Below are 12,465 nucleotides of genomic sequence, written 5' to 3' on the forward strand. Positions count from 1 at the left end.
CCTGAGGCTCTGTCTGCACTGAAGGAATTTCTTGGTAATTTAAAATTCAAAGAGATCCTTTTGGCTGGAGACCTCAACATTGATTGGTGTAAGTCGACTCCCCTCTGTGATAAATTCAAGGAATGTTGCCTGTCTCTCAATCTTACCCAATTGATCAACTCTCCCACTAGATTAAATAAAAACCATCCTGAAAATTCCTCCATCTTAGACCTGTTTCTAACTAATATGCCTCACAAATTCCCTGGTACAGGTGTATTCTCTAACATTTTGAGTGATCACTGTGTGACAGTGACTCTGAGAGATATTAAACTTCCACCTTCTAAGCCCAGATTAATTCAAAAAAGGGATCTGAAACGTTTCTGTGAACAGTCATTCCTCTGGGATCTGTCTCACTTTGACTGGCATCATATTCTGTTAACTGATGATGTGAACTCTGCTTGGAACTATTTTCATAATAGTTTCATTTTTTTCATGAACAAACATGCTCCTTTTCGTCAGTTCAGAATAAAGGGATGAGACAGCCCCTGGTTTACTCCAGAGCTAGCTGACCTGCACAGGAGAGACCATCTTTGGGCTGCAGCGAGAAAATCTGACTCAGACACTGATTGGTTGAGTTTCCGACAGATGAGGAATAAATGCACAGCTGCTGTCAAAGCAGCAAAATGCAACTATTTCTTATCTCAGACCTCCAAAAATCTAAATGACCCTAACAGATTCTGGATGAGATTATTATTTTTGACAATTCAGAGAGCTCAACAAGACAGAAACAGTCCAAACATAAATCAGGCTCTAGTGAAATTTTTAAAGTTGTCTCTTCTGACACAGAACCAGAGTCGACACTAGGAATGTTGGTTTGAATTTTTTCCCTAATTGAAAAAAATATATATTTATAAAGAATCTCATGAAGTCATCACTGCTTATAGTTGTAGGAATACTTGAATCAACAGAGATATAATTTTTCATTAGACTATGGTACTGAAAAGGAACCTCGGGTTATTTATATTCTCATCAATTAAAGATGAATAATATAAAGTTCTAGCATTACGTAGCGCTTTTTTGTACATTAGCAGGCTATCTCTCCAGGATAAGTAAGATTCCTCAACAATAGTGGAGCGCCATTTTTTTTTCTAGTTTTCTAGATGTCTGTTTTAAAATACATAACTCAGAATTGAACCAAGGAGCTAATTTCCTCTGATTGATTTCTTTCTTTTTCAGTGGAGCAGCTTTATCGAGTGAAGTTGTAAGATGATCAACTAGATGATCTAAGTCTCTGTTCTCTGATGCATTACTCTGCAAGACAGAGGAAAACATTGATGGAAGAGATTGTTTAAATTTGGTTACAGCATTTTCTGATAAGCACCTGCTGAGATGAAATTTACTCTCAGTGACTGTGTAGTCATTTAATGTAAACTCAAAGGTTATTAAAAAATGGTCAGACAGAACAGGACTTTGAGGAAATATTACTAAGTTATTAATCTCAATGCCATAGGTCAGAACTAGGGCAAGGGTGTGATGATGAAAGTGAGTAGGTTCTTGGACGTTTTGGGTCTCAAACCAAATGAGTCTATTAAATTTTTAAAGGCTATGCTTAAACTATCACTTTCAACATCTACATGAATATTGAAATCACCCATTATCATGACTTTATCAGTATTTAGTATATTCATATTTATTATAATTATATTATATTTATAAAATAATATTATGTATATATAATATTTATATTATTATTATTATTATTATTATTATATGTATCATATATATTCATATTTAGTATGTTAAATGGATTGTAAATGGACTGTACTTATATAGCGCCTTTCTATCTTATAGATAGTCAAAGCTCTTTACAACAATCTGTGTCTCATTCACCCATTCATACAGCTCTATACTAGATCTCTACAAAGATAATTGAACAAATCATTCTAAAGAGACTAATCAGAGCTTTAGATCACATTCATACACTGATGGGACACACATCAGAGGCAGAGAGGGGTTCAGTGTCTTGCCCATGGACACTTTGGCATGCGACTGCTGGTGGATTCGAACCCCCAACTCTTGCATTGGAGGACGACTGCTCTAACCACTCAGCCACAGCCGCCCTAATGTTAGCCAAGATTACTTTGATTTCTTGGCAATCTGTGATTGGGTTTACTGTAAAAGTTAATCGGTTGGAGATTGTAATCCACTGATTACTTTTGGAGAATTTTAATAAAATATGTTCAGCTATTCATGAGACACACAGACACAGGCCAAAACATGATCACCCTTCTGCCTTTGGCAGCAGGTGATAGAAGTCCTACCTGCAGAGGGTACAGAGGGCAGAGGTGATGATGGCAGCGAGGCTCAGTGACCCTGACTCTCCATTCTCTCGTAAGAAGACTGTAATACAGTTTTCAATCTCCTGCAGCTGCTCTTCACATGCTGAGACGGTGGTGCCCTCCGCCTTCAGCCGCTCCGCTTGGTGCAGCATGCGCTCGTTTGTTTCAGCCACTTGATGCTGCAGAGTCAGCTCCACGTTGGACAGAAACTGACAAGCAGCTGCAGGAGGCTGCGGGGCAAACAGCACTTCATATCTGTCAAATAACAGAGGGAAAGTCAGGAGGACTTCAACAACTTGTGAAAAACAATAACTTGAGTTCAACCGTCTAAAAGCACAGATTAAAACAAAACAACCTTCTGCTGTATGCCCCACTTTGTCATGTTACGTTTATATACAAAGCTTGTTGAGTCCTGTCCACACATCAACAGCTTTGTGAATAAATAAGTTTATATCAGAATCATTTTTTCATTTACCCTTTATTTATACAGGTAGTCTTATTGAGCCACAAGAACTCATTTTCAAGACAGCTGTTTAGGGAGCAATCAATCTGGTGGGAGTGGTGGTGCAGAGGTTAGAGAAGGTGGGCCTGTGATTGGAAGATTGCCGGTTCAACTCCCGGTACTGACATCAAAATGTGGGTGGGAAAGGTGTAACACCCACACCCCTCCTGCCTTGACCCTCATTTGCCCCAATCTGGGCTTTGAGCAAGGCCCTTAACCCCCACCATCTACTCCCCCGGATGCCCCCAATGGCAGCTCTCTGCTCCGCACTGAGGGCTGTGGAAGCTCGGTGGTCTGTGGTTGCGTCACAAAGGACATCGGGCGTAAAAATAATTGTCAAGTCTTTGTGCGAGGTAGTTCACTGTGGTGGCCCCTGAAGAAGAGAGCAGCAGGGGAAAAAAAGTCAGAATCAGTCAGTGTTCCAGGAGCTCCTAAAGTTTTTTTTTTTTAAATTAAATGAGAATCTTGAAACACCACCTTAATGGACAGCCTAAACACAACCTTTTGAACACGATGTCATAGTTTCATCTCCAATCTAACCTACAACCTCAAACACAAACCTGCCAATAATAATGACAGATTACATGCTCGTGTTTGTGCTGCAGTTAGATTTTCAATTACAGTAAAGCTTTTGTATACTGTATTATCTCAAGTAACAGACAGGAAATATAGAGCAGGTAAAAAAAATCAATTTAATTCAATACAACTTTATTGTCCATAGCATTCCATGAAATGGGGACTTGTTTGACAACTGATTCAAAAATACAACACAAATAAAAAATGCAACAATAAAAACTTTATAAAGCATTGATGAAGTAATCATAAACACAAGAACATCTCAGCAGACATCCAACATTTTTCAGTCAGGTCATCTGGACAGTTTCTTTTTTGGTACTGAAACGTTTCGTTTTTCGATCCGGAAGGCTTCATCAGTCAAGGAAACACAAGAAAACTGATTCTTCCCCCAACAGCTTACTCCAAAGTGGAACAAACCAGTTCTGCTTGTGATAAGATGGTCTCTTTCGTACATCCCCTCCTCCATTGCCAGCCCTCTTCCTTGTTGACAGTCATGTCAAACTGGTTGAAAACAACAAAGTCCATGCTTAATAATCCAGGTATACAATCAAACAATTTGGATTGTATGGTCCAAATGTTGGATTGTATACCTGGATTACTGAGCATGGACTTTGTTATCTCAGCAGACAGTTGTTCTGTGAAGCTACGTTTAAAGAGGACACTATGAGGGACAGTTACAGCAGAGGGAACAAAATACTTTTTGACTCATTTTTCTTTGGTACAACAACCACCAGTCTTCTGCTAGATGGTACCAACCTGAATAATGGTCACAGTGGATGAAGTGGGTCAATGTAAATCTAGAGAGCCTTTTTTTTCTCCAGAAACTGACAATACAGGTTGTATTTGTTGATTATCAATTACTTTACAAGAAACACCTTCAACCAATGACCTGCGCATCAATTGCAAAGTGTGTTTGTTTTAAAGATTCTCTTACATAGAAGATGGAGATGTTTGAATGTTTTTGGTTTAATGTTTTTGTAAACTCAGTCAGCATTGGGCTGAAAGGTCAACTTGTTGTCAGTTATTGTTCTGAGGTATTTAAATTCAATGACCTGCTCTACTTCCTCCCCTTTTATAATAGATCTGAAAACATATATGGTGCTAGCTGCTACAAAACTACCTCGCAGACAAAGCTGCTTGGTTTTACTGACATTAAGGTCCACAAAACTGTCAAACTAGGCAGAGTTGGTCTATGAGCTGGAAGAAGGAGGGGCTATCAGTGTCTCTCAGACCATCAACTAGGCCATGTCATCAGCATACTGAATGTGTATAGTCTTTGTTGATTTATTTCAACTCATTTGTGTATGACAAATAAAAGTGGGGATAACACACACCCCTGCAGCCAAATAATCCAAAGCCTAAAATGTTACTTTATCACTTCATTGAAATGTCAACAGTACATGAAATAAATACTGCAGAAAATATTCTACAATATACACCAGTTATGGACCTGGCCGTATTATGATATTTCTTATTTGTGTTCTTGTTTTTAGTGATGGGGCATACCCTCTTTGTTAAGAGAGTGTAGCTCTCCATCACCACGAACAGCTACTCTGTGTGGTGCTGTGCTGACCCAGAGCAAAGAGCCCAGCGACCGAGCTTGTACACACATCTACTAAAAGTTCTATTTCGTATAGGCTTTGCCCTTTAAGGCTATCGCTAGTGGGTTTATCACTTTGCGCGCAGCACTGAAAACTTTAGTCCACGCTCACCTGTTGTGTGGGCCTCACACCTGTTCGTATAAATTACGGTGAGACCGGGTAATCGGCTCCCATTTTTTCTTCAGCCAGCTACCTAGCACTATAAGAAGAATGAAGAAGGAAAAGATGTCCAGCTTTGACCGGCACAACTTTTGCTAAGGATGCCTGGGTCTCCTCCACGCCAACCTCCTGCCGTCCCGGTGAGCTCTTCCTCCACGAGGAGAAGCAGAGACAAGCAGCCTTGTTCAAGGTAAGTGCCGAGGAGTGTTTTTCCGTGGCGGGCCGCTACCTACTGGACGACACCATCGCCTTTTCTAACGTTTGTTCCTCGCGGTGAATCGGATGATTCCCTCGAAAAAGGCGATGCAGGCAGCAGCTCCGCTGAATGTTTTTTCCGTGGCGGGACGCTATGCGCGGGACGACGCCACCGCCTTTCTTTGACGCAGAGTCATGCAGTGAATCGAACTATTCCTCTGTGAAAGGTGATGCTGGAAACAACCTCGCTGCCCCATCCCTCCTGGAGAGCATAGTGACGGAAGAAGAGTGGTCGAACGGATGCTCAGCCACCTCGGGTCTTCCCACGTCGGCGACCACACCACTCCCAGCCGTCCACGCCCTCCTCTCGGAGCTGCCTGGCATAATCCAGGAGGCTGCTAACACAAAGGGACTTTCTGTCCCTCACCTCCCTCCGCCCTGATCGGATGATCTGGCGGGAAAGTTTGGCTATGCCCCGGCTCGTCGCCCTAATCCCATCTAGCCTTGCTGTCCAGCTATGATGTCACATTGGAACAAGGCTGCAGCTGGGCCCGGCAAGCTGAAGACATCCGTCTCCACCTTCGCCTCCATCTCCAGAGTGGAGGGTTTTATCGATCTGTGATTTTCCCTCGGTGTGTTTTTTGATTATGTATGTTTTGAAATAAAACAGAAACATCTCTGAAAGTAAAGTTTCATCTGAGACTGTCAGATCAGCTAATCTCACAGCTGCCTCTCTTCACAAAAAATAGAACTTTTTAGTCATAATTCCATTTGCCGTGTTTGCAGGACGAAGAATGAGTACCATCCCAAAAACACCATCCCTACTGTGAAGCATGGGGGTGGAAGCATTGTGTTTTGGGGGTGTTTTTCTGCACCTGGGACAGGACGACTGCACTGTATTAAGGAGAGGATGACGGGGGCCATGTATTGAGAGATTTTGGGGAACAACCTCCTTCCCTCAGTTAGAGCATTGAAGATGGGTCCTAGCTGGGTCTTCTAACATGACAATGACCCGAAGCACACAGCCAGGAGAACCAAGGAGTGGCTCCGTAAGAAGCATATCAAGGTTCTGAAGTGGCCTAGCCAGTCTCCAGACCCAAACCTTATAGAAAATATTTGGAGGGAGCTCAAACTCCATGTTTCTCAGTGACAGGCCCAGAAACCTGGCTGATCTAGAGAAGATCTGTGTGGAGGAATGGGCCAAAATCCATGCTGCAGTGAACCTGGTGAAGAACTACAGGAAACATTTGACCTCTGTAATTGCAAACAAAGATGCTGTACCAAATATTAACATTGATTTTCACAAGTGTTCAAATACTTGTTTGCAGCAGTAACACACAAATAAATTATTTTAAAAAATCATACATTGTGATTTCCGGAAGTTTTTTTTTTTAGATTATGTCTCTCACAGTGGGCATGCACCAAAGATGAAAATTTCAGACCCCTCCATGATTTCTAAGTGGGAGAACTTGCAAAGTCACAGGGTGTTCAAATACTTATTTTCCTCACTGTATAGGGAGGGAGCCTGCCCTCCTTTGACACTGATAGGCTTATTTCCAGTCAATCCTGGCTGGCTGGCATAATAGGAGCTTCTGATGAGGTCACACAGAGCGTTCCCAATGTGAGACACGAAACAACTGCTATGAATGAGAACTCAGACATATTATCATCAGGTATACTTTAAAAAAAAAAAGGGGAAAAGTTTCAAGATTTTACCCTCTTATGCTTTGAACATTGTAAACTAAACCTCATCCTCACACAGTTCTTGTTAATGTTCATAACAGAGAATGTTTTCTCACACAAGTACGTTGAGTCAAACAAGCTCAACATTTTTTAGCAAACATTCAAATGCATGACACTGCAGCTTCAATGAGCTCCTGCAGGTGGTCTGAAGCATCATCAGGGTTCACAGAGAAAGGAGGGGAAAACAGCACGATCTACTTTTAAATAGCTGCAAAATTCCAAAAGTGCTGTTGAAACTCCTCAACCAGAGATGAGATGTCTGCTGCATACCTCTTCATCTGCTTCACTTTTTCGCAGCGTTGTTCCCAGTTAGCTTGTCGAAGTTAACATGGTTCATGTTTCTGGAAATGCCTCTTGATGTTGAATTCCTTGAAAACAGCCACAGTCTCTTGGCAAATTAGGTAGATGGAGTTTTTTTGTATCTCAGTGAAAAAAACACTCAAATTCCCACTAGTCCTGGAAGCGGGGGTCCTCCTTTTTCTTTTTATTGGTGGGGCAGCGCACCGCTGTCAACAATTTTTTTTTTAATAGTCATCATTTTAGAAATGGTCTAGAAAGGATCACACTGCCACCTTCTGGTGAAATATAGCTTTTTCATACGTGTGTATTTTATACTGTAGTCAACGGTGCTGCGGGACACATATTATTGATTTTTATGACAGAGGCTGTGGACCAGTGGAAATTTGAACATGGGCTGCAAATGGCCCTCGGGCCAGACTTTGGACATGCCTTGCCTATGCTAAACAAAATTCCTGAATATGTTTAAACATGCAATTTACTACATTCGACATGACGGAACAGAAGGGAAAGCCTTACTGTCTGTAGATGTGCTGGCAGTGCTCCACTGTCATGTCCCTCAGCAGTTCCTCCAGCCAAGCTTTCCACTGGTGGACTCTGTGGAACAGCAGGGTACCTCGTGGGTACAGCAAAGCCACCGTGGCATAGCTGTGCAGCTGCTCCAGACAACTGCGAAGGGCTGCCCGGCGCTGTTGCAGCAACAAGCTCAGCTCCGCCTCCAGGCTTTCACACTGGGTGATCAGGTGGGCCTGACCCGCGTTCTGCAGGAAGGCAGTGGCTGGCACGTAGCTCGGTGGACCTGGAAGTGTTGAACAGTAACTCCTCAGCATGTCACACATTTAAACAACCTTCTCATCACATACTCCATTACAGACAGTCAACGGGAAACAGGAGTGACAAGTGGATGATGATGAGACAAATTAATAGGACATAACTCCTCCGACTGACTTCTTACGAGTTTTTAATGTGTTTGAAATTAATGCAGGCTTTTCCTCTCAGCACAGAGCTGCAGGAGAGCAAGAGAGGGTGTCCTTACTAGTGCCCAACTGATATATCGGTAGGGCCGATAATTTTGACCAATATATAGGCACTTGGGAACCTATCATATGAGTGACAAGGGTCAAATTATTGGCCAACATAAAGACTTCTAATTTCCACCCCTCAAATGTTGGAACCAGCCATATTTGTACAATGTATCCAGCAGAGGGCGCACAAAAACTACTTTCAAGTCACGGTCGTTCACTTTTGACATTCAGCACAGATGAAGCAGGGAGCAATAAAGTGTAGCACATTTGCTGAACAGAGCATGGTAAGTTTATTTTAATTGATCTGTGAAATAAAAATTAAAAATCCACAATAATAAATTGCCTTAAATCCTACAACCCGCTTGCCATTAGCTACGTGCCTCTCAAGTTAGCGAGCTAACATTAGTGTGGGTATGCTGTCCTCACAACACATGACTTTTTTTTTTCTTTGTCTTTCAGGTACACCTGGTCCTACATCTGGACCTACCATTCTGTGTTTGTCTGTCTCTCCTTCCTGTCCTCTCAAACCCAGCCGGTCAAAGCAGATGGCCGCTTGTCCTGAGCTGGTTCTGCTGGAGGTTTCTTCCTTTTAAAAGGGAGTGTACTGTCTCCACTGTGCTTGCTCAGGATGGGAGACTGCAACAAAGCCAAGATTCAACTTGTCTGCTGGACTCGGATAGAGAACTTTATTAATTAGTTTTTATGTTTGTGAATGTTCCTGTAAAGTGCCCTGAGGAAACTCTGTTGTGATTTGACGCTATATAAATAAACTGAATTGAATCTGGCCTTTTCTTTTGTTTTTTTGCCAAGAGGCAGTGATCTCTTCCTCCTCCGTTGATGCCATGACTGAAATGGTGAGAAATTAAAGAATTTGTCACGAGCGAATTAAACTCAGGTCCAGCGTGGCTGCGGGAGGGTCTGGAGATTTCCTGGTGGGCTGGTCTGATGTGTGGGCTGCAGAGCCAGCACTCCCTGTTATTTATTTATTTTTTTAAGATATTTTTATTAACAACATATAAACACAGAACACCACTGCGGCTGAGGCTGCCTGCCCTCGTCCCCCCCCCCCCCGACCTGTCAATCAATCCAGTAGGCGTGTCAGCAAATGACCAATCGGCAACCTCAATTTGTCCCGAAGGTAAACGCCCCTTGTCTGTGAAGCTGCTCAGCAGCTACTTGGGGTGTACGCTGGAGTACCAAGTCTGAACCCTCTGCGTACAGTACACGCGTACAAACACGTGAACGGACGTACGCGGCAGTATACTGGGGGCTTTAAGTGTTACACATAGGGCTGGGGGATATAGCGAATATATACAGCGAATATATACCCGAAATATCGCAATATTTTCTATTTACGATGGTTAAAATGGCTCTATCGCAACCATTGAGTATTATTAGACTTGAAAATCTGTGTACCATATATTTTTTTTATAAGTCAGTTTTTTGCACAAATTACATGCCCTGCGACTTATAGGCCAAAGCGGCATATTTATGGATTTATTCCCATATTCATAAACCAACCAACGCCCCCTGTCTGTGAAGCTGCTCTGCAGCTGTTCAGGATGGACGCTGGAGTACGAAGTCTGAACCCTCTGCGTACAGTACATGAGTACGTACGCGTGAACGGACATACGCGGGAGTATACTGGGGGCTTTAGCTTCATGGTTGCTACCAGCTGCACTAAATAAACAAGCCTTGCTCCACTCACTGTTTTCTCAGATTCTTGGAGGTGACTAAAGCTCAAAAATTTTCAGCCATTATATCGGGTATTGGCAGTCGCCCCCTCCCACAATAGGTATCGTGATAGCCAAAATTTCCATATCGGTCGGGCTCTAGTCCCTACAACACAGCTGGAAGTGAAGTGACCAAGGTGAGCATCAAACATCAAGGTCCATGCTCAATAATGCAGGTATAAAATCCAACAATGTTCAGTCAGGTCATCTGGGTGGTTTCTTTATGTTTTTTGTGACGAGACGGTCCAAGATGTCAAAGGTGAGAATGTTTGTTCAAACAGCTGGCACACAGAACATCTGCAGTGATAATTGAACCACTCATTTTTCAGCTTAATGAGAAATCCCGTTGTACACTTCTGGAAGATGCGCCTAGATTTAGACATATTTAAGATCTTTCTTGTACTTACTAAAAAGTCAAATGTCCTAAAGCTCTTTTTCATCTCTGAAGCACGTACCAAGATCTATCGGAGTGCTGATGTCTTGCAGCAGGCTTGCGAGCTGTGCGGCCTCCAGACTGGAAAATGCTGTCTTGTACTGACTGACCCACTGCTCCAAGTCAGCCAGCTTCCCCCGGATGGCCTCCTGCACACTGCGCTGCTGTGACTGCAGCTGGGTGTGCTCAGAGTACCTGCAAATCAGAAGAATGAGTGCAGACTGTAGTTTTTTTACACAAAAGACTTCCCTCTCCATTCAAATGTCAGAGAGTTGTGATGTAAATAAATAAAACAGAGATAAATCTTTTTTAACGTTTTTTTTTTTGTTGCTGTTTCTGTGATACATCCATCTATAAATAATTTCTGTTGGAAAAAGGTAAAAACAAACAAACAAACAAACAAACAAACACAAACAAACATCTAGTGTGCTTTGAAGAAATGCACATCGCTTCTCTTCATACCAGAGTTTTAGATAAAGATCTTATGAGAAAAAATAGAGCTGGAATCAGTTTAGTCAAAGTTTGAAAATATGTCCTTCTCAGAGTATGTGTTGTGAATAACTCTCAAATACTACCACAACACATTTAGCTCAGTAAACTGTCCTAGCTTTTGTCTCTTATGTTTTTCAGGTCAGTTGGCTGTGGAAGGCATCTTGACTTGAATTGCTCTGAAAGATAATTATTTGTAGAGACGCTTCAACTGAATATTTCCTGCACGTTTCATTAAAAATATTCACACAGTGGTTCATGAGATATTTAAGAGTTGACTCCAAAATTTTAATGGCAAAGTTGTAAACACATTTCTTGTGCCATCTGTCTCAGCAGTTACCAAATTTAACTTAATACTTGCAAAAGGATATTCACTTGTAGATGCATATCCAGGGATTCATTTCAGTCCATGCAGTGGTGTCAGTCAGTCATGATGTGTTTTGATAACAAGCATGTGTCTGTCGTTTATTTAAAGAGGTTTTCCTCACTGTAGGTCCTTCGCTGCTTGCTCTTCTGAATAGCAGTCTGTCCTCTGGTGTGGTCCCTGGAAATTTTAAACATGCAGCTGTCCAGCCTCTCAAGAAACCCACTCTTGACCCTTCTGTTCTTGCTAACTAGAGGCCAATCTCTAAACTGCCATTTCTTTCAAAAATTTTCGCTAAGGTGGTGTACAACCATCTATCAACATATTTGAAAGAACAGAAGAACATCCTTGAGGTTTTACAGTCTGGTTTTAAATCTCTACACAGTACAGAATCTGCTCTTTTAAAGGTTTTCAATGACATATTTTTAGCAACCGACTCTGGTGACTGTGTTGTCATCTTGCTTTTAGATTTATCGGCTGATTTTGACCCAGTAAACCATAGGATTTTACTTTGTTGTTTGAAACAATGGGGAGGGTCAGTGGTACAGCACTGGACTGGTTTAGGTCCTACTTAGCCCAGCATACTTTGTGTCTGCCTTGATGACCACATTTCCTCCTCTGCTTCTCTCTTGTGTGGAGTTCCACAGGGCTCAGTCTTAGATCCCCTCCTTTTCAGGCTGTACCTGCTCCCTCTTGGCTTTATTTTTTAGAAAATATGGGATCTCATTTCATTGTTATGCAGATTATACGCAGATATATGTCCCGCTAAAGAAAAAGGACTAATTCACTGGGCCCTCTGTTTTCATGTCTGGACAACATAAAAGCCTAGATTGCTGTGAACTTCTTAAAGTTTAATTCATTCATTCATTCATTCATTCAAACTTTATTTACACAGGTTAGTCTCAATGAGCCAAGGGACTCATTTACAAGAGAGAGCTGTTTTAAACAAAGAACACAGATGTGGTACAGACAACAATAGACAATCATATAAAAATCAGATAAAATGAAAAGTAAATGGAATAAATTATAT

General features: G+C 41.9%; 1 protein-coding gene across 1 annotated transcript in view; it reads right to left on the bottom strand.

Annotated features, from left to right (window-relative positions):
* Positions 1-8,010, bottom strand: part of LOC119421942 (serine/threonine-protein kinase SMG1) — a 36,270-nt gene extending 28,260 nt beyond the window's left edge. Inside the window, exons 1-2 of the mRNA XM_037689304.1 lie at positions 7,911-8,010; positions 2,301-2,573 (exon numbers count right to left, since the gene is read on the bottom strand). Of these exons, the coding sequence (XP_037545232.1) occupies positions 2,301-2,573; positions 7,911-7,945 (308 nt within the window). The 5' untranslated portion in view covers positions 7,946-8,010. The remainder of the gene's footprint in view (positions 1-2,300; positions 2,574-7,910) is intronic.
* Positions 8,011-12,465: the final 4,455 nt, after the last annotated feature.

This window comes from Nematolebias whitei, chromosome 15 (genome assembly GCF_014905685.2).
Source record: "Nematolebias whitei isolate Nwh7 chromosome 15, NemWhi1, whole genome shotgun sequence".
NCBI lineage: Eukaryota > Metazoa > Chordata > Actinopteri > Cyprinodontiformes > Rivulidae > Nematolebias > Nematolebias whitei.